This window comes from Capra hircus, chromosome 19 (assembly GCF_001704415.2).
Source record: "Capra hircus breed San Clemente chromosome 19, ASM170441v1, whole genome shotgun sequence".
NCBI lineage: Eukaryota > Metazoa > Chordata > Mammalia > Artiodactyla > Bovidae > Capra > Capra hircus.
In genome coordinates, this window is record NC_030826.1 from 32,951,663 (window position 1) to 32,972,875 (window position 21,213).

Consider the following 21,213-nt stretch of genomic DNA (forward strand, 5'->3'; position numbering starts at 1 on the left):
TTTATTTGGAATTTACCCCAAGTGAAGGAGTCATAAACTGGCCCAAAGGTGGCAGCCTAGGAAAGAGTTAATACAGATGGAGTGTCTTAGCTACCCTTGTTAAAAAAGAAAAAATCGTTTAGTAAAATGTCAGTTATCTGCTGAGGGAAATCGACACAGTGTTTATCTCAGTGAATTTTCTATTTACCAGCAAGGTATAAATGTAATATAAAAACAGTAGAAGAGTTTGGAACTAGATCGAGGTGGTACTGTACAGAACCATGAATGCAGTGTCAGTGAACTACACGTTAAAATGTCTGTTATATCACTTTCATCTTAATTTTTAAAAGTATTCAATAAAAAAGTAGAAGATAAAAGATATGTGCATTTTGCTGTGTGTAAACTATACACCTCCAATGAACCCCTAATACATACAGCTAAAGCTGTACTCACAGGGAAATTTATAGTCATTAATATTCCTGTGGACAGTGACTGCAGCCTTGAAATTAAAAGACACATTTGCTCCTTGAAAGGAAAGCTATGACAAACATAGACAGTGTATTAAAAAGCAGAGACGTTAACCTTGCCTGCAAAGGTCCATATAATCAAAGCCATGGTTTTTCCAGTAGTCATGTACAAAGAAGACTGAGCACCGAAGGACTGATGCTTTCTAATTGTGGTGCTGGAGGAGTCTTGAGAATCCATTGAACTGCAAAGAGATCAAACCAGTCACTTCTAAAGGAAATCAACCCTAAATATTCTTTGGAACAACTGATGCTGAAGCTGAAGCTCCACTTTGGCCACCTGCTTCAAAGAGCCCACTCAGTGGAAAAGACGTTGATGCTGGGAAAGATTAAAGGCAAAAAGGGAAAAGGGTGGCAGAGGATGAGATGGTTGGATGGCTTCACTGACTCAACATAAATTTGCACAAACTCCAGGAGACAGTGGAGGACAGAAGAGTCTGGCGTGTGACAGTCCATGGGATCGCAGAATCAAACACAACCTAGTGACTGAACAACAACAACAAAATACTAAAAATAAAGAACCTCTGTATTTAATTCAATAAACTAATGGTAAGATAAAAACAGAATTAACAAAGGAAGGTGAAAATTAAGGAAGTAGGGCACAAAAAATAGTAAAACTTAGTAAATGAAAATGTTATTTCTTTTAAGATATGAATAAAATAGGGAAACAAAATAGGTTTGGAAAATATTTGAGTTCCATCAGTGGTTCTTGTGAGTTTGTCTTTAAATTGGTGCTGTGATCAATAGAACCATAATAATAGAATTTGGTGCGGAGTTCATTCATTTATTAAATTTAAATAATCTGTTGACTCTCGAGCCCCTGAAGACGCTGTTTTATAATGTCAGGAATGCCCAAGTGTGAGAACTCTGATTTCAGCTGCTGCTTGTCCCGGAGAGGCAGGTCATTTATCCACATTACCTAGCTCATTCGGGCGCACGATGGCTCCTGCCAGGCAGGTGCTGTCCTCATCAGAGATGAAGTTGCCCCGGGGTGTCTGCTCGGGTGTCTGCTCGCATGTGACAGGGAATTCAGGGTGACCCAGGCCTCAGGAAGGCAGGAGGAAGCCCTCAGGGATTTCAGGGGGCCCGGAGGCTCCGCGGCAGGTGCAAACGGGCCCCGAGTGTCGGGAGCCGAGGCCCGAGGCGCGATCCCGCAGGGCTTGCAGGCTGGAGCGGCGCAGGTGCGGGCCCCGCGGCGAGCAGGGGTGGGTGCGCTCGCGGCGGCCAGGTGCGGGCGGGGCGGGGGCCGAGGCCGGACGGGGGCCGAGGCCGGACAGCGGCCGGGGCGGGGCGGGGCGGGCGCGGCGCCCCGTATGCCAGAGGGGCGGCGGGCGCGCGCGGACGGCGGTAGCGCGCGGGGTTCTGCGGGCGCGCGGGTGAGCGGGGACGCGCGGCGGAGAGGCCTGCGCGCCAGGCTGCGGGAGCCATGCGGCGGGCGAGAAGCGGCGGAGCGACCAAGCCACGCGGGCAGAAGCGGCCGGGGTCCTCCAGGGCCCCCGCCTCGGCCCCTAGTGCCGACCGCGCACGGCGGCCCGCAGCCCAGGCTGGGGGCGGGAGCCGGGCGGCGGCGAAGCAGCCGGCGGCCAAGCGACGGTCGCCGCCGGTGCAGGAGGCGGGCCCCGGGGAGCCGCCGCCGGTGCCGCCGTTGCCCCCGCCTCCGCCCGCGGCGCTCACCGCGTCCGAGCTGGACCTGGGCGAGCAGCGGGAGCGCTGGGAGACCTTCCAAAAGCGGCAGAGGCTCAGCTTCGAGGGCGCCGCCAAGCTGCTGCTGGACACTTAGTGAGTGCGGCGCGGCCGGGCCGGCGCCCCTAACGTCCCCGCGGTGCTCGAGCCGCGCACCGGCCAGACAATGGCCTCCGCCCGGCCCGCGCTGAGCGCCGAGGCGGCAGCCTTCTTGGAATGAGGGTCGGCGCGGCTCCCTGGTCCGGGGCCTCTTTCGTGTTTGTGCATGTGTGTTTGGAGAGCGGCTGTGAGGGCAGGGACGGGGCGAGAGGCGCTGGGACAGTTCGGAGCCTTCGGGGAGACCGGCGGCCCGGTTACAGCGCGCGCAGTGCGCGGAGCCAGGCGGCGGGAAGACCGAGCGGGCCGCTGGGTTCGGAACCACCGCGGGCACTCCAGGGCCCGGGGCTCTGCTTCTCCCCGCTTTGCGACCGCGGGCCGAGGACCCCCGGCTTTCCCAGCGGCCGCAGGAGGACTTTGGACGGTCCGTGGGGTTCGCAGTGAGCTGTTAGCTCCGGGGGGCGCCTCGTCGTCTAGATGAGGCCCCTGCCCTGTAGCCCCCTTAATATTTCATTGTCAGTCGTGTTTTACTAGAACCCCTCCCCCCAAAAATCAAAACAACCCAACAATTGCATAACAACTTGAGGATCTCTTTTTCTTAAAAGTGTTTTTTTTGGTCTTTTGTCCGTAAGAAATTCTCTTCGTTAGGCGAGTCTTCTCAGAGATGAAATACTGGGTTTTCCGTGTGCTTCACTTTTTGGTTTATCATCTTGGACTGTAGGCTGAACATTTTAAAATCTACATCATCCAACAATTTTGAGCCCTTAAAGTGTGCCAGCTACTGCCCAGTGTCGTAAAACGCAGATTTGGAGTAAATTTAGACTTTAAAACAAACTGATAAGTGGAAAAAAAAAAAAAAAGTGTTGAGGTGAAAGGATGAGTAGTTGTTTTTTCTAACCTATCAGATTGGCGCAAGTTACATTCATTCAAGGAAGAAAAACTAAATTAGAATATGTAACTTCACTGTTACTGTTAAAATATTATTGTATGAATCTGGAGGAACATAGAGCAAACCGTTGACTGTGGGTCCCTCTGGGTGTTAGGAGACTCTCATCTTTAGTACTGTCAAATGTTGTAAGGTTTGTTTTTTACCATAAACATTATTTGTGTATGCAGGGAAAAAATACATCAAATTAATGGAGTCAGCTTATATAGAAACATGAAAAAACATACAGTCTTGGTAACCAAATAAATGCAAATTAAAACTGCAGCAAGCTACTTTTCCTATAATAATTGCTTGAGAAGATTCAGTGAACTGTTTTCTCATTCATTACTGATAAGTGTTCAGCTCTTCTGGAAAGTACTTGGATGATATTTATCAAATCTTAATAATGTCCAATGAAGGACCTGACTTACAAGTTTTAAAGGGATTAAAATTGAACATAATGTGTACAGATAGCTCTGTAAAAAGTCACATGTATGCAAAATACCGGAGGGAAATACAGCAGAATTATAGGAGCCTTTTGTTAACTTTCTCAAAGACTTCTGAACCACTGGACTTGGTCTGGTCCCCTTGTCTTTCTTTTTCTTAGCAGCCTGTACACCCTTTTTCACAGTCATATAAATATTCAGTAATTTGTGTAATGGCTGCTCAAGGTCCCTAAGGCCGGGACCCTGTCTACTGTCCCTTGTTTTTTTTTATTGCCCTGCTTATAAAAAATCTTAGTACTGGCCCTATAAGTAAAAATGTTCAGGTGGCTGGTTTAGGATCTTCACCCCAGTTCTCTTTTCCATACACTGGGAATAATTTATTCTGCGACTTAACAAAATAGAAGTGGAAAAAAGAGCTCATAGACAAAGAAGGCACTGAATCCTTTTATAAAACTGAGGGCACCTCCTCAAAAGCAGAAACGTGTCCCCATTGTCCCGTGAAGACTCCAGTTCCATCTTGTTGCTCTCTTTCCACTGCGGCCTGACCGCTAAGGAATCCTAATCTTTCTGATTTCTGCTCCTTCCAGCGAATACCAGGGCCTGGTGAAACACACAGGAGGCTGCCACTGTGGGGCGGTGCGCTTTGAAGTTTGGGCCTCGGCTGACCTGCACATCTTTGACTGCAAGTGAGTATCTTCCTACATTGTTTCAGAGGACACAGCGCGGTGAAGGCGCTTTAGCATCATCTGGGGAGTTGGGATCCAGGTGAAACCACCATGGCCGTGAGCAGGGAATTGGGGTCAGGTGATGGGTACATAAAGGTTCATGTTCTGTTTTTTCCTTTTATGTGTGTTAGATGTTTTCATTAAAAATTTTAAAGATGGAGGGAGGCTAATGTGCGTGACACAGCTCAAGTCCTGCAGCACAGCCTCAGGGGATGTGGAGGGGTCCCTCAAGTCAGGCCAGGCAGTTTCTCAGAGAAGAGTGCCACCCATGTGTGGGAGAGAGTAGTACCCTGAAGATGGTCGGGCTGGATGCTGGATGAAAGGCCTTGGGCAGAGTCTGCAGAACTCCACAGAACTGGGTGGGGTGAGGCAAGCACATGCACACCTGGAAGCTTGCCATGCCCCAGGCCACCTGGCCCTTATGTCTAGGTGAGGCAAGTGACGCTACCAGGGTCAGCAGAGGGCCCGCTGTCAGCACCTGCCCACCGTGTGATAGGTCAGGCCCTCCAGGCTCGACTTCTGACCTGTGGTTGGTGTGAAACTAACTGTTCAACAATAGCCAGTTCTTTCTGCCCCTTGGTGCCATGGTGCCTGGGTTATATGTGAAGAATAAATAAATTCCATGGAATTCCTCCCACGGGGACCTGACCCAGTACTAACAGATAGAAGAAGCAGCCCTATGGAATAAGCTGTTAGAGGACTTCGTGTGGAATTAGAGTTTCGTAAAAGGCGGACTAAAACAAGGGACTTACGTTTACTTCTGATGACCTGTGGGCCCTGGAGCTGGGCTTCCTCTGATGTGCAGAGGAGGTCAGGGCACCTAGGCCTCCTTGTCAGTTTCTGCGGGGGATGTGGATCCCGAGGCGGAGAGCAGATATCTGCCTGATGCTTGCTTTCTGTGAGTCTCCAGAACCCACCCTTCCCGTCACTCGTAAACCGGGGGTGGGGGTGGGCAGTGGGAACGTGGTTCTGCACGTCCTGGTTTTCTTAGGGTTGTGTGGCCTGCACTGCTGGCTGTGGACCTGCGGAGCAGAGGCCCCCCCGGCACCCAGCCCGCCTGCCCGAGCCACCCTTCCTTGGAGGGCAGTGAGAGGGCCTTCACCTCTGTGGTCGGCAGGCTCCTGGGACTGGGAAACCCAGAGGGCACATAGGGTTGTTCACCGTCCGGGGTCTGCTCGTGTCTTTCCATAGCTGCAGCATCTGCAAGAAGAAGCAGAACAAACACTTCATTGTCCCGGCCTCTCGCTTCAAGCTTCTGAAGGTGAGTGTTTTAAGCGGGGCTGGGGGGCCCTGTCCTGGCTCACAGGGGCCTGGGAGCCTCCTGGGCCTCTCGGGGGCTTTACTTTCCCTGTCACCCAAGGTTTCATGCTTCTCTTTAAAAAGTTATGTTATTTTTCTCCTTTATATTTTGGATACATATTTGATCCATTATGTATAAACATGGAGGATCAAAAAATAAATTCAAGATCACCCAGATCCTATCAATCAAAGGTAACCATTACTGTGTTTTGGTGTGTCCTTGTGCGTTATTTTGGACATGGATGAATACGTCTAAATATTGTGTTTTTCTCAGCACAGACTTTTACCTCATTTTCTGTTTTATAACTGACTGTTATCATTTCCTAATGAAAAATAAATGATTGAAAAGATTTTTAACTTTATTCTTTGGGGGAATTTTTGGTGCTTGGTCCCAGCTTTGCAAGGTGAAAGGCCTTCCCACCACCCACTCCCTGGCCACAGCCACTTCCTACTTATACAATTATGGCTATATTTGTAGTGTTTTTTGTTATATGAATGTACCACAAGTGATTTTCTACACTTGAACGTCTAGGTTGAGTGCAGTGCTATCTTGAACCTCCCTGTGTGTAAGTCTTTAATAATTAAGAAATTTTCTTTGGATCAGTTCTCTTGGAAGTAAAATCTCTGGCCAAAGAGTACAGAAGCTTTGGCACTCTCTGCTCACGGGGTGGGATGGGGCTGTGATTGGTCCTCGGGTCCCATTGCCCGCTGTGGTCTGATCAGTGTCTTTGCTTTGGGGTTGTGACCTGTTCGAGGGTCTCCTTCTCTGGGTCAGGAGGGCCTCCTGGAAGCACCTCTGGTCATGTCTGTGCTCCTGGCCCCAGGGCCTTGGCACTGGGTGGCCCCTCAGTGAGCATCTGGAAGGAGAAGCTGAGATTTAATCCCAGGCACTTTGGGTCAGTTTGTCTGCTTTTCTTTGTCTGCCCTGGAGCTTTCCCGTGGGTGTCTTATGTGGGGAGGAGGGTGCCAGTGGGCAGCACCCTTGTCTTTCCCAGGATACCCCCTCCCCTGGGTGCCAGCTAGAGACTGTGGCCCGACCCCTTGAGACAGGTCCCCAAAGACACATGGGCAGCCAGGGGCCCTTGGTTTCAGAGTTGACAGTTACCCACTTTGTCTCCTCCATGGGCCCGCTCGCCAGTCATTGCCCTGGTGTTTACTGCACTGTTCTCTGACCCAGCCTGTTGAAGGAGCAGTTTTCTGTTTGTCCTTTAAGTACAGAACTCATTCTTTGATTCAGCAGTGTTTATGGGCACCACTTGTGTGCCAGGCTCTGTTTGAAACCCAGCAGTTTATGTGGCAGACAAGGCCCTAGTCCTCTCAGAGCTTATGTTTTATGAAGGGGAGACAGAGAAATAAGAGGCCTGGAAGTGCCATGTGGAAAGTTAAGCAGGGCAGCGTGGCAGGGGCTGTCTGGTGGCGAGTCTCGGTGGGCTCGGGCAGGCCCCTAGAGATGAGGCGTGTTGGGGGCGCACACTCTGCATGTCCAGGGAGCCGCATGTTGGTCTTCATGGCCAGAGGGTGGAGGCAGACCAGTGGGCAGGCTGGAAATGAGCATCCTTAGAATGGAAGGAGTGGTCGGGCTCAGAGAGTGTGACCCCTGGGGTCAGGAGAATTGACCATGGTCTGTCGTCATGGTGGTGATTTCTCACAGGGCAGGGAGACAGAAGTGAGCAGGGAGGTTGAAAGCACAGGGCATTACACCTAAAATGGGCCGTGTGTTCAGCAGAAATTTCGAGGGTGGGTCAGGCTGGTGGGTGGATGCATGGACAGGGTCTGGTGTCAGCACTGGGCCCTCGTGCTGATGAGACCCAGGAGGCCATGAGGCTGTGAGTTTCTTAAGGGGAAGTGTTTGATCAGATAGCCCTGCGTGGTTGGGGACCACGTGACTATTTCCTGCTGCCTGTGTGTGGAGGAGAGGTCGGGGGCGAGGGGGTGCGGTTTGAGAAGAGGGCCCTCAGGGAGCCACTTCTCTGCGGCTCCGAGGGACCCTCTCCACGGTGATGGTCAGGGAAGACATGTAGAAGCCTCCAACCCTTCAGTCACCCAGTGTCTCCAGAAGTTATTCTTTGAAAGTGCATGCCAGGGTGTGTGCTTTTTAAAAACAGGAATGGTAGTGTAGTGCACAAATTGTTTCAGACCTTGCCTTTTCAGTTCCCTCTGTAACCTTGGAGATGGTCTGCTTGTTAGTATTTCTAAGTGGAATTGCCTCCTTCTTTTCAAAACTCAAAGAGATTCCATTCTAATGTCTGTACTTAATTCCTTTAACTGTGGGGCAGTTTCCATTTTTTATAAGGTTTCGCCTTTACAGATGGTGCGTTAACACCTATATCCGCGTGGTTGGATAAAATACAGAGTTTTAATTGCAGGATACATTTCTAGAAGTGGCATTGCTGGGTTAGAGAAAATGCGTTTTGCAATGTTAGCAGATGTTATCTGGTGTTGTGGATTTGCACTCCTGTGACTCACATCCAGGAGTGCACGTTTCTCTATACACGCAGTTCCGAGTAAGCTCAGTTGGTGATTTTTGCCCGGGACAATGAAGAGCATACCTCACTGCAGTTCGTGAGCATGGATATCGTGTCAGAGGTTAAAGAGAGACTTGTTCTCCGGTTTCTCTGAACTGTCTGTGCACGTCCTCTGCTGGGTCTCCTGTGTCTCCATTAGGGATGTTAGCCTGTGATGTCTGGCATGTGTCCTTTCCTGGTCCTTTGTAGATGAATTTGAGTCCAGTGAGCATGTTCTCAAGGGCTTGAGTGGTGCTGTCTGGGGACACGGGGACCTAGTCCCTCACTTGATGCCTCCTCATTTAGGCCTGGGCCACAGTGGGGAGCTCAAGGTCAGATGTTTTGTGTGCAGCTGACCTGGGAGGAGCCCTGAGTTGTCATGCTCCAGGCTGACGGGTCTCCAGGTCGTGGGGATGGGCCCCTACCTCAGATAGGACGTGTCCTCTTGACCCTGGGAGCCGGGCCAGAGGGCGTTCCCCACTGAGATTTTTACAGGGTTTATTTCTGTAAAAGACAACTGAAGCTCCTTGTCTGTGTCTCTCAGGGAGCCGACAGCATCACCACGTACACCTTCAATACCCACAAGGCGCAGCACACCTTCTGTAAGCGCTGCGGCGTCCAGAGCTTTTATTCTCCCCGCTCTAACCCTGGAGGCTTCGGTGAGTGGAATGGGGGCAGGCTTCGGGCACCGACGCCCTGTGGCCACCTGGGGTGAGACGCACTCTGGGAACGGGTGCTGGAGTCTCTGGCTGGTCTCCTGCCTGGCCAGGCCTCTCCCTCACGTGTGTGAGAGGAGTGGGGCTCGTCTGCTGACCTCTTCGCAGACACGGCATAGCCTGGCCCTGGGCCTCCAGAGACCCTCCAGTCCTGACTCGCATTTCCTGCTGCTGTGGGAGCTGGATGCTGCCCAGGGACCCACTGCAGGGGGAAGACATGGGCCTGGGGTCGGGGGGTTGGCGCGTGAAAGAGGTGAAGTTGAACAGCAATGATGATGCCAGTAAAACTGGGCTTGTTCAAACACCAGCAAGGAAACCCCAGGTCCCTCTTCTTGGATCTGGGGGCAAAACCACCCTTAGACAGTTGTTAAGAATGACACCAGCCGCCATGCATATTGGGTAGGAAGTAGCCACGGAGGCTGCTCCTGGAAACCTGGCCCTGCAGAGATGCAGCCTCTATTGTCTCGAGCCTTGGGGGGCCTGGCGTCACCCTGCCCACCTACTCCTCTTCCTATAGAGCTCCTGTCTGCTCCTTTCCTGCTACATGGAGTGTCTGTCTTGCCTGCCTTCCTGTATGGATGGGGACATATTTAAAGCTGAGAAAGTTACCCCTCAGCGCTCTGGACGAGGCCTGTGAATTCCTCAGGCTGCCCAGCAGAGGTGGCTCCGGGATCGAGCCTTTCTCTTTTGTCCTCTCAGCTCAATGTTGAATGACGGTCAGCCCTGGCCACCCCTGAGCCCCGTTTGAGAGGAGAGTGAGCCAGGAGCTGCCATGGTGAGCTGCGGGGTGGGTTTGTCTAAGAGCCTGCCTGGCTCTCACGCCCACCTCCCTGCAGGGATTGCCCCCCACTGCCTGGACGAGGGCACCGTGCGCAGCGTGGTGGTGGAGGAGTTCAATGGCAGCGACTGGGAGAAGGCCATGAAGGAGCATAAGACCATCAAGAACATGTCCAAGGAGTGAGCTCCTGTGCCTCCTGTCCAGGAAGGGCCTACGGCCTCTGCAGTCTGCTCCGGCCACCAGTGTCTTCAGGCAGCTCTTGTCCTCCCCTAGCTCAGATTTTGACATAGGCTAGTTGATACCCTTCTGTCCCCCTTCCTGACTTTTGTGCGATCTTCTAGAGAAATAAATATTTTTAACATTAAAGCAGTTCCTCTGGTTTATCGTCTTCCCTGTCCTTTGGTTTTGCTTCCAAGGCCAGTGGTTCTGCTGGTGCTGCTGCTGCTAAGTCGCTTCAGTCGTGTCCAACTCTGTGCGACCCCATAGACGGCAGCCCACCAGGCTCCGTCATCCCTGGGATTCTCCAGGCAAGAACACTGGAGTGGGTTGCCGTTTCCTTCTCCAATGCATGAAAGTGAAAGTGAAGTCGCTCAGTCGTGTTCGACTTCAAAATCCCTCGGACTGCAGCCTACTAGGCTCCTCCGCCCATGGGATTTTCCAGGCAGGAGTACTGGAGTGGGGTGCCATTGCAGTGGTTCAGTGGCAGGTAATTACTGAGCACTGTTACGGTTCTTACAGCCATGGCCTGGCCGAGCGGTGGGGCGGGGGGGATGGTGTCAAAGGACAAACGAGAGCTGGTGAGTGGTCACAAGCCACCTGAGCTGTGACAAGAACATGAACTCAGGAGTCTGGAGGAGAAGGTGCTAGTTGTGGAAGACCTTGCGGGGAGTGTGATGGGAGCCTGTTTCCATTTTTTTTTTTTAAGTCAATCAGCTTCTGATCCCCACCCCCCAAATTGTGGTAAAATACACAAAATTAATTTCTAGTGCACAGCTCAGTGGTGCTGGGTATGTTTATGGTTTTATGCCACCAATTTCCATAGCTTTTCATTTTGCAAAACTGAGCCCCCTCTACCCATCAACAATAACTTTGAGCCTATGTTTTTAAAGGAAGCAGGATTTGGGAAAAGAAGGGAGAAGCAGCTGTGGACAGAGATGTGGGCACAAGGTAAAGCCAGGCTTGTGGTGGGAAGAAGTAGAGGGTCAGAAAGAAAGAGAAGCTGCCTGTGGCATCTTGGCTCTGGCCTATATGTGCTGGGAAGCCCTGAGGGCTCTAAACAGTCTTCTGACCCATACCCTGCCCCACCCTCTGTGTTTCATATAGCTTTGTATCATAATCAGTGCTTTATTACAATAAGATGCTTTCTTAAAGCATTCCTTCCATTTCCAACTACTGGGTGTATATGTACATACATAATGGCAAACGCTTAGTAAGTATTGCTCTTTGCTTTAGGAGGAAAGTGACTTATGAAATTATCTGGGAGGAAGAGTAGACCAGAAAAAAGAGCAGGAGGAGGACGTCCAGATGGACGGGGGTTCTGTATGGTCACCACGTCAGCTGAAGGTTGGAAGGAGCTGGTAAAGCATTCTGCAGGTGAAACAGGAGTATATTCTGGTGCAGTGAACATCCCCTCTGACCTGCCTCCCTCTTGCAGTGGCATATAAAGCATATAGTTTTGTGTCTCTTAAAAACAAATGCTAAGTCGCTTCAGTCATGTCTTCGCAACCCTGTGGACTGTAGCCCACCAGGCTCCTCTGTCCATGAGATTTTCCAGGCAAGAATACTGGAGTGGGTTGCCGTTCCCTTCTCCAGGGGATCTTCACCACCCAGGGATCAAACTCAAATCTCTTATGTCTCTGGCATTGGCAGGCAAATTCTTTACCACTAGATTCTGTATGTTTTGTTTTGCAACTTGCATTTTTTTTTTTTTTTCCGGTCTGGTAGCATCTTGCTCTTCTTGTGTCCCCTGCATTGGGAGCACGGAGTCTTAGCCGCTGCACCACCTGGGAGGTCCCCTTGTGGAGGCGTTTTCCCTAGATTTGAATCTGATGTGTAGTCCACAAAGATAAATCCATGGAATTATGGTTGAACAAATTCAGTATAGACTGTTCTGTGTGTGTATGGGGGGTGAGCCTGCCTTGGAAAAAACATGAAAATACATAACATAGGACGGGATTCCAGAGACCTTTACATTTATTTATAATAATTGCAGGTCTGTTAGGGAGTTCACAGACACTGTGCCATTGTGTGAACTGTTCCACACAAGAACTCGAGAAGCTAGCAAGGTAGTTGTCGTTGTCCTTGGCTTGGTTTGTGTTTGGTGGCTGTGGTTTTGTCGCCCAGAGGAAGACGCTCAGGTCTGGCAGCCTGTTGGGTCTGCACAGCCCCCATTTTATTAGAGGCCGGGCAGTTTGGAGGAGAGGGCCTTGGAACTCTGGCTGACGCTGGGATGTCCTTGACTCGGGGAGACAAGCCTGCTCCAGACAGGCCCTGGGCTCCCTGGCTGTCTTTCCCTTGGTTTCTTGGATCCGAGAGCCCGTTCTGGCTCAGAGAAAGTTCAGAGAGTTAATCCTCATGTAGCGGGAGAACAGCACATAGAGGCGGCGGAACCAGAGCAGCTGGCTGCGGTGGCGGGACATGGCTCTCTGGGGGGACGAGAGGAGTGGTTCTGGAGCTGGTGCCTGGCTCTGCTGTTTCCATCTGCCTGCTCCCACCTGCGCATTCTGAGCCGCAGCCGGACCTGGCTTCCCCTGTGACCTTCGAAATCCCCTGGACTGGCCTCTAGTGGCTGCTTCCCGCCCCGCCCCTCCATCTCCTGACATCCCCATGACAAGAGCAGCCGGTGCTGATGCAGCTGAGCACAATCTCAGTTAACAACCCTGTGAGCAAAGGGCTTTACTGTTGCTTTTTTTTTTTTTTAAACAGATGAGGAAACTCATCCATCTCAAATAGCAAGTAGGTAGTAAAGCTGAGATTAGAACCCAGAGCCCTCAGGTTGACTTGAGCCTACATTCTTCACTCCTTTGCCCCACCTATATTCTTCATCCTTTGGCCCTATTACCCCATGTATATGACTCGTGCAGGGCTGTTTTCTGCCCAGACTCTTCTGAATCAGCTAGGCTGGGTAAATACAGCCACTCTGAGAAGAAGAAAGGAAATGGTACCCATAGGTACAGAGTCTCTTTGCCATCTGGTGGGGGAATGTTATCCTATTATTCAGAACTAATGTAGCTCAGTTTCTAAATAGAATAGATCATAACAACTGATTTAACTAGATATACCCTATAAATACAGTTCCTGTTTTTCTGTAAGGACCATAACTAATGCTTATAATCTAAGTGAGTGTCATTGCAAACATTTACGTAAAAAACTCATTTTATATTCATTGTTCGAATATCCATGGCTTTAGAGATGTAAATACCGTGATGACTGCAAGCTTGAAGCTGATAATGAGAACCATCACTATATTCAGGCAAAAATATTACATACTGTGGTTTCAACAGGAATTACAACCACAATTTTTAAATAAAAATTTTTCTCAGAGTACCATTGGAACATATATATTACCATCTGTAAAATAGATAATGGGAGCTCAGTCTGGTGCTCTGTGATGGCCTAGAGGGGTGGGATGGGGTGGGAGGTGTGAGGGAAGTTCAAGAGGGAGGGGACATGTGTAGACATATAGCTGATTTATGGTATTGATCAGAAGAAACAATACATGGTAAAGCAATTATCCTCCAATTAAAACATTAAAAAAAAATTACTCTCAGAGTTCCACATGAGTTCTAGCCCTTGACCTTTTCCACTTCCATGGCAAGAATGCAAAGGGTTAAGGGCTAGAACTCCTGGGCAGCCTCATCCCTAGCCCAGTGCTTCTCAGACCCCTCTGCCTCACCGACCACCACTTTCCCACCAAGAGGGCCTCTCCTGGCCTGACTCCTCAACAGGCAGACAGTGGGCTGCCCACTGGTCTTTACTGAGGCTCCTGACAGGTCTGAGTTCTTAAGACTCAAGCTGGAAGCCTGGTCCACGTACAACAGTAAAAAACCTATAAATCAAAATGTCCAACCTTCAGGGGTTTGTGAACTGTTTTATGGCATGTCCGTGTGAGGGAACACAGGCAGCCATTAAGATTTGAACATGTAAGGATATCAGAGAAGATGGTCATGATGTTAAAGTAGGTTTCAAACAGCAGGCTCCGTGTCACCCCATTTTACATACATGTCAATACTCTTGTATTTGAGTGATTACCTGTACAGGGTGGGGTTGCAGGTAGTTTTGATGAATGATTTTTATTTTCAACTTGCTTTTATGTAACTACTCCCAGACTTTCCACACTGAGGCTATATTGTTACTTTTTTTTTTCCAGCTTGTGCTATTTCTATACTCAGAAGACAAGGTGCAAGTCCCTGAAGGTCTACGGCTCCCAGGGTCTGGCTGTGGGCCCGCCCTGGGGACAGAACCACTTGGAAGGCCTTGGGTGAGGGGCTTTGGGGGACCTGAGATGGGGCAGGGGGAGCGGTGTGGGGCCGAGGGGTGGTCCTCACCTGGGCCTGGGCTGCCTCGAGTTGGGTGAGCACGAAGAGGGCGTCGCGGGCGAGCAGCAGGGAGCAGGGTAGGTCCAGCAGACAGAGGTATTTGCGCAGCAGGTTCACAGACTGGAGCATGAGCACTGAGCACCCTGCGGGGGCGGGGGAGGGCAGAGAGACTTGCAGCTCCAGGCTGGTTTTCCTGAGCTCCCCACACGCATGCCCTGCCTTTGGAGCTCAGGGCAGGGCAGCATCAGAGCTGCTCTTTGCTCATTGTTCTCACAGATAAGAGGGTGAAAGGGCCCAGAACACCTGGAGGCCACCCTCTGTTTGCTCTGTGCCGCCAGCAGGGAGAGGCTGGCTGCTGGAGGCCAGGGTCAAACCCAAGAGGGGAGTGGTACAGGCAGATTTTCTGTCTTAGTAGGCTGGAGGCCTGGCTCCTGCTCGTCACTGGAGAACTCACAGGCTTGGGGAGGTCCCTTCACCTCAGTGAGCCTCAGGTTTCTCGTCTGTATGATGGGTTGTTGGTCATTTGAGCGTGGGACCTGCCTGTCTCCTATGTGCCATGCACTTAGTTGCTCAGTCATGCCCGACTCTTCATGAGTACACGCCAGGCTCCGCTGTCCATGGGGTTCTCCAGGCAAGAATACTGGAGTGGGTTGCCATTCCCTTCGTCAGGGGATCTTCCCGACCCAGGTCTCTTCTGTCTCTTGCATCGGCAGGTGGGTTCTTTCCCACTAGCGCCACCGGGGCTGTCTTCCAGGGTTGAGCAAACACACCAGAGCTATGTTCCTGAGCCCCTGCAGCTTCACCAGCCAGAAGCCCACCCAGAGAGGGCATGCTGCCTGGGGGTCCATCATTCCATCCCCAGGGCTCTCCCGTGAGGGGTGCATGTCCAGACAAACTGGCTCGGAGGTGAGGGCGGTCAGATGCCTTCCTGTGAGTTATGAAGTGTTTCAGACCTGTCCAGCACCCAGCAGTCACCTACAGCCTGGTCAGTTACCTGGGGGATAGATGTGAGCTTGGATGGACATCCTGAAAGGACACTAGAGGTGGGATAGAGCTGGCCAGGGAGAAAGCTGGGCAGGAGAGGGGCAAGACCCACAGAGGTGGTTAGCTTCCTGTGTCAGCCCATATGGATCCCAGGTTCTTGGTCAACATTGTTTCTGGGTGTGTCTGTGGGTTTCACATCTGAACTGGACGACTGGGGAAAGCAGAAGGCCTGGGTAGGTCTCGTCCAGTCCATCGAGGGAGGGCCCAAGCAGAGCAGAAGCTGGAGGGAGGGAGAATGTGTCCCCTTCTGTCCGACTGCAGAGCTGGACCCTGGTCGTCTGCCCAAGACTAAGACTGACCGTATCGGCTCCCTGTTCTCAGGCCTTTGGACTCGGACAGATTGAAGAATGCCCTGGCTCTCCTAGGCCTCCAGCTTGCAGGTGGCGGATCCTTGATTTCTCGGCCTCCATAATCGTGTGAGCCAATTCCTTTTAATATATAATTGTTGTTCTGTCACTAAGTCATGCCCAACACTTTGTGACCCCATGGACCGCAGCAAGCCAGGCTCGCCTGTCCTTCCCTTCTCCTGGCGTTTGCTCAGACTCATGTCCATTGAGTCAGTGATGCTATGTAAACATCCATATGTGTATAATATATACAGCAGCACATATGTCTATCTGCATCTCCTGCTGGTCCGTTTCTCTAGAGAGCCCTGATGACACCCCCTCCTCCCTCACACTCAGAGGATACTTCTCAGTGGATACAACTTGACCGTCAGGCCTGGGGACCCCACTGTGACAGGCACAGCGACCTAAGCCAGGACAGTGTGGCTCTGCCTCCCTGTCTGCCCCACTCCCACCACTGGGCCAAGGGCAGCTCTCTGTATATTTAGCACTCTTACCCTAGAGGGACAGTAGCAGCAACCTGTTGCCACAGGGCACGGCCTTACCTTTAGGTAACTTCCCTTCTGCATGCAGGGTCCTGGCAGAGGAAACAGAGAGAGTGCGAGTGAGAACCCTCTACAGTTAACGGGAGGGGCTGTCAGCCAGGCCTGCCCGACCCTGGGGTCCTTCCACGTAGGTTTCCAGGCAGGTTCTTGAGCATAAGTCACCACGGAGATTCCTCGAACTCTATAGCTCTGGCTACAGCTGAAGGGGCTAGGGTGGGGCCCTCATCCAAGGTCAGCCAATCTGGAGATGACCAGTGGCTTATGAGGTGCCCTGGTCCAAGCTGTGCCCATCAGAGATGACAGTAACAACAATGGACTCTTCAGAGTTTTTCTCTTTTATGAGATTGTGATGTGAGTGTGGTGGGAAAATATGTAAAGTGTTAATTGGTGTTTCTTCCCTGACAGTCCTCTCCCCTTGCACACACCTTTTAGCAGTAGAGGCCATTCTGTGCTCACTGCCCTAAGAGAAGGTGTGAGGGGACTTCCCTGGGGGTCCAGTGGTTAAGACTTGGTGCTTCCACTGCAGAGGGCGCAGGTTCAATCCCTAGTCAGGGAACTAAGATCCCACATGCTGTGCAGCGTGGTGAGAAAAAGCATTTATCCTAAGAGGAGGGGTGAGCAGTATGAAAATGAACTCCTTGTTGTTTTGAGAGCTGACAGGTGGGCAATGGGGCAAAGAGTCCCCTTCCCCCACACCCCAACACACAGACATATGGACTCATGGGGAAGGGGTTCTCAGGAGCAGGGATTAAAGACAAAAAGTTAGCCTGACTTACAGAGCCTGAGAAATAGAAAATGCTGAGCTCAGAGGCAGCTCATCCTGCACTCTGGGTGGAGCCCTGGGGATGAACTCCAAGGAAAGAAGAGGCAGATCTAAGGGCAGGAGAGAGGTGCCCTGGAGACACAGCTTCAAGCCCTGAAGAGAACGGATACGTTCAGAAGAAGGATGTAGAGTCAGTCCTTGACCTCAAGCTGCCTTCTCCCTTCCCTAGGCTGGGTCCAGCAAGCTGCTTGTGGGCCCAAGAGGAGCAGGCTCAAGAGATCAGGACATAAGCTACAGGTTTGTATGACCCCAGAGAAGTCCCTCAAGATCTGTGAGGGTTCTTTTTTTAAACCAGTTAAATGCAGGTGGTGGTCATGGTTTTTAGTTGCGTGGTCGTGGTTGTTAGTTGCTCAGTCTTGTCTGACTCATTGCAACCCCAGTGGCTATAGCCCGCCAGGTTCCTCTGTCCATGGGATTTCCCAGGCAAGAATACCGGAGCGGGTTGCCATCTCCTCTTCCAAGGGATCTTCCCGACACAAGGATTGACTCCACCTCTCCTGCATCAGCAGGCAGATTCTTTACCACTGAGCTGCCAGGGAAGCCCTAAATGCAGATGCATGTCAGTAAAATGCAGTGACTGCAAAGAACAGGTGAGATTTAAAATGACGTGCACATCCTCCTTCTCCAAAGAAAGATCTGAAATCAGGAGGATGCCCATTCATGGATCCCAGCCCTCAGACCTGCCTGTGAGCTACAAGGAGGTGAAGTCTGGCTGTAACGTTTCCTTAGGCCAAAGCAGAGGGAGGAATCCAGTCAGTTCCTGCATTTGGCTGCATATGGGGACAGAGAGACTCAGCTATTAGGAGGCAAGGTCATAACTCAAGGACTTGAGGGTGCCTGCTCCTGGGAGGACGAGGTGAGATGACCCATGGGGTGGAGAGTGATGAGGAGACCGACCACCCCAGCCGTCCAGGGAACTAGCGCACCATCGTACCTCACAGCTGCATTCAGAGCCACATGGTTGCTGTGCCCGCTCACGCCCCCCTCATCGAAGGTCACCACCTGAAGAGACACAGAGCTTCACTCCAGACTGTCTGAATAGTCTCTCCCGCCTCTGTCCACACCGCCTGGGACAGACAGGAGGACCCAGAACCCTGAACCTGTTGGTGTTCTGAGTGAATCAGAACTGACTTGGGAGCGGGTCGGTGGTGTGTGACCGCTGTTCAGCCCTGTGGCTGTGGGTTTGACTATGCTCTTGCTCCTCGACAGCAGAGCAGAGTGGAACTGGGCCACGAGAGAAACCTGGGTTCGGCATGTCTGTGTTTCTTATCTGTCTGGCTGCTTATCAGCACGTTTGGTTTCCCGATTGGCTGCTGCGTGACCTTTGTTCACGTCAACACTGTCTGATTATTTGGTCCCTCTTCCTGGTGCTGTGTCGAGGGCATGAAAGCACTAGGGGACAGTGTCCACTGTGCCCTGGGGCTCACAGAAGCCCGTGGCTCCTCGTAGGCTGCCTCTGCGTCCACATTCTCAGACCAGCATCTGCTTCTCCAACTATAAGCCTAGCCTAGGCTCCAGATTCATTTCTGCACAGATGAGTTAAAAAATCCAAAGAATAATTTGAGTAATAATAATAATAAATGTAAAAGAATAGCTGGAATAAGTAAAAAAAAAAAAAGATGTAGGAAAGAAGACAGGACTCAGAGAAAGGCACAGGTGTGGCTGGTTGAAGGGGATGGAAAGAGGGGACCAGGCAGCCAAGAGAGTAGGATGACGGAGGAGCAGGGGCAGGTGAGCCGACATTTAAAGAAAAACGCTGTTGACCTCGAGTTAATAATTAGTGGGCTGAATGATGGGAACATGAGTTTCATTATGCCCTTTGCTCTACTTCTGCATGCTTGAAATTCTCCACAGTGGGAAATTTTTTTAAAAAAGGCTTACAAAGAGATCCCATTATGATGGATGCGTGTCATACATTTGTTAACACCCAGGGGACATACAGCACCAGGAGTGAAGCCTAGCGTGAACCTGGGGTGATGATGACATATTAGTGGAGATTCACTGTAACAGGTCGTCGTGGGGCCAGGGGTACGCGTATACTTTCTGCCCAATTCTACTGTGAACCTAAAATTGCTCTGGAAACTATAGTGTGTTAAAAAAAAAATAACACTTCACCCTAGAACCCAGGTACCCCGTTCTGATCCCATCCTTCTGTGGAGCCAAGCCTGGAGTGCCTAAGTTCACTCTCAGCTCTGACCTAGTTACCCTAACCTTTGGGCATATCGTAGACCGTCGCTGCTGGGAGCAATTTCATTTTCAGTGTCTTGGTTTTCTCATCTGTGAGGTCGGGAGAGTGAGGCCTCCCTCCTTTCTCTCTGGGTCAGGTGAAGGTCAAATGAAGCCCGTGGGAACGTGTAGGACCTGGACAGCAGCCCAGGCCGAGTGTCCACTGCCCTCGCTGAGGTGACTCTGGGATGTGGTTGTCTCAGGCCAGCCGGGGCACACTCCCTGGTCTGGGGGCTTGGAGCCACTGCAGTTCATCCCCATCACTTAAAATTCTCCAAGGTCTTGTTTCCTGTTTATCCCATACCTTCCTGTGGGATAAACAAGCCCCCCGTCTTCCTGCTGAGGAAGGCTGAGCTGAACTGTCTCCATCCGCTGGTCTCGTGCAGATTAGACCTGGCAGCAATGGCGTCTGTCCACCTTCCCCCCTAAACTGCAGAAACCTTTGTTCAAATGAAGTCTTCCCCAGACCCTAGTAAACAATAGGCTGCTTTCACTTCTCTAAGACAGTGGCTCACAGGACATGGTCTGTGAAGGATAAACAGCAACACCTGTCACCAGGGCAAGACACAGAGCAAATACTGTCCCAAAGAGGGCTGAAGAAGTCACGGAGGGCTTTTGGGAGAAGGTGGTCTTAGCTGGGCCTGGACCACAAGTCAGTTTTCAGGGAAACAGACTTGGGAGATTCTTCTGTGTCTGTGTCCTGACCTCCTCCCTGGATGTTCAGAGCTGCGGCTGTGATGTGGTCTAAACACAAACTTGGCCCCTCAGTGAGGTCCAGCCCTATTCACCAGCCAGTGGCACCTATGGGAGGGCTGGTCAGAGGTGGCCAAGTTCACAAAGATGGGAGTTTATCCCACAAGCAGGAGTGACTGAAGACCAGTTGTTCCTACGAACCAAAGCCAGGGAGTAGAGAGTCTGGAGACTAGCCGTGGGCATGCCTCTGCCCAGGAAGACAGGGTACCAAGCGTCACTGCAGCACACCTCACAGACTCCGCCCTGTGCCCCAGCCGGCCCTCAGGACCAGCTCTGTCCACCACCAGGCTGTGGAGCCCTGAGAGGGTCTGAGTGTGGTCTGGGAAAAGCAGGGCAAGAGGAGCCAGGCCTGCTATCAACTCAGACCCTGAAGAAAGACACATCCAGGAGGGGTGGGCCTGCAGCTGTTGGTGACCATTTGTTCAGCCAGAACAAAGTGCAAAGCCGGTGCAGATCCCTGGTGGGGCCAGCGCCCCCCTCTGCACCTACACCTCCGTGTGGTTCACAGCCAGCTGGCTAGGTGCCCATTGTATTTATGTCATTAGAGCACAAAGGCAGTCTGACTAACCCATGAAAATCTGCTCTTAACAATGGCCTAATAATTCAGTTCACTCAGAGGATGCATCACTGATAAAAAGCCTGCCAGTGGGGTTCACCTTCTAACAGGGATTAATCAAAACTTAAAAGCCAATGGCTGGGGCTTTAAATGGTAGGATTTAGATATTAACTCATGAAGGGTTACTCTTATTTTAGACATTCCTGGCACCTTAAGATGGACTGCTGGCAGGATGCAGGCTGGCGAGGCCTGAGCGTCAAGGTGGGTGTCCTGAGCTGTCTGCCCCTGCAGGTGAATCGAATGCCCACTGGAGCTCTAACCAGGAATGTTCTCCCCACAGGGGCTGTGGATTTATCCTCGCGTTTTCTGGAGGGAAAAATGGAGGCTCAAACTCCTAGCTTCATGCTTGCCAACCCTGGGCAGCTTCTGAGCCTCTGGGAACCTCAGTTTCCTCGATGAAGGTGAGCATTAGGACAACACTTACCCCCAGAGTTACAGTGACATCCTAACATGAAAATGCTTGTTCTGTGCCAGCGCATCGAGGCATAGGCTCATGCAGACCTGGGTTTTCAGAGGGCAGCACGGAGGTGGGGGCACAGGTGAAGAGGGCACAGTCTGGGAAAATCTCTGCCTCCCCCTGAGCTCTGTGGTTATGCAGGAAAGGTGCAGAGAGATGGGCCAGGTCTCTGCTGGAGAGGAGGGCGTGTAC

The 21,213-nt window shown here is 51.4% G+C and overlaps 2 protein-coding genes across 13 annotated transcripts in view; one reads left to right on the forward strand and one right to left on the reverse strand.

The window, feature by feature from the left end:
- Positions 1,888–21,212, forward strand: CENPV (centromere protein V). Of its 7 annotated transcripts, XR_001919719.1 has the most exons (9): positions 1,888–2,282; positions 4,241–4,339; positions 5,570–5,639; positions 8,726–8,840; positions 14,045–14,155; positions 15,519–15,671; positions 17,139–17,206; positions 20,702–20,765; positions 20,845–21,212. XR_001919719.1 is itself a non-coding variant. In XM_018064725.1 (5 exons), the coding sequence occupies exons 1-5, from the start codon at positions 1,930–1,932 to the stop codon at positions 14,086–14,088; spliced, it is 681 nt and encodes a 226-aa protein (XP_017920214.1). In that variant the 5' UTR covers positions 1,888–1,929; the 3' UTR covers positions 14,089–14,216. The 7 variants fall into 7 exon arrangements, 2 of the variants coding, with proteins under 2 accessions (XP_017920214.1, XP_017920213.1); XR_001919716.1 differs by having other exon boundaries at positions 20,702–21,212; XR_001919720.1 differs by lacking the exon at positions 17,139–17,206.
- PIGL (phosphatidylinositol glycan anchor biosynthesis class L) overlaps positions 4,083–21,213 on the reverse strand; it is a 51,918-nt gene continuing 34,787 nt past the window's right edge. The window contains exons 4-9 of one of the 6 annotated variants that reach the window (XR_001919713.1): positions 17,904–17,971; positions 16,147–16,178; positions 14,223–14,356; positions 5,481–5,578; positions 5,131–5,218; positions 4,083–4,253 (exon numbers count right to left, since the gene is read on the reverse strand). Coding sequence is in view for 3 of the 6 variants with exons in the window: in XM_018064721.1 (XP_017920210.1) it covers positions 4,202–4,253; positions 5,481–5,578; positions 14,223–14,356; positions 16,147–16,178; positions 17,904–17,971 (384 nt within the window). In the remaining 3 variants the exon portion in view is untranslated. Of the gene's footprint in view, positions 5,579–6,423; positions 6,535–11,850; positions 12,321–14,222; positions 14,357–16,146; positions 16,179–17,903; positions 17,972–21,213 lie in introns of those variants that run through there. The other 5 variants (XR_001919714.1, XM_018064721.1, XM_018064722.1 and 2 more) reach the window with 5 other exon arrangements.

What these genes read in the sequence shown, in the direction of transcription:
- CENPV (XM_018064724.1), top strand. Translation starts at nt 1,930, where the DNA reads ATGCGGCGGGCGAGAAGCGGCGGAGCGACCAAGCCACGCGGGCAGAAG. An exon ending in CTGCACATCTTTGACTGCAA is followed by an intron (nt 4,340 to 5,569) that starts GTGAGTATCTTC and finishes GTCTTTCCATAG; the next exon opens with CTGCAGCATCTGCAAGAAGA. An exon ending in CTCTAACCCTGGAGGCTTCG is followed by an intron (nt 8,841 to 9,733) that starts GTGAGTGGAATG and finishes ACCTCCCTGCAG; the next exon opens with GGATTGCCCCCCACTGCCTG.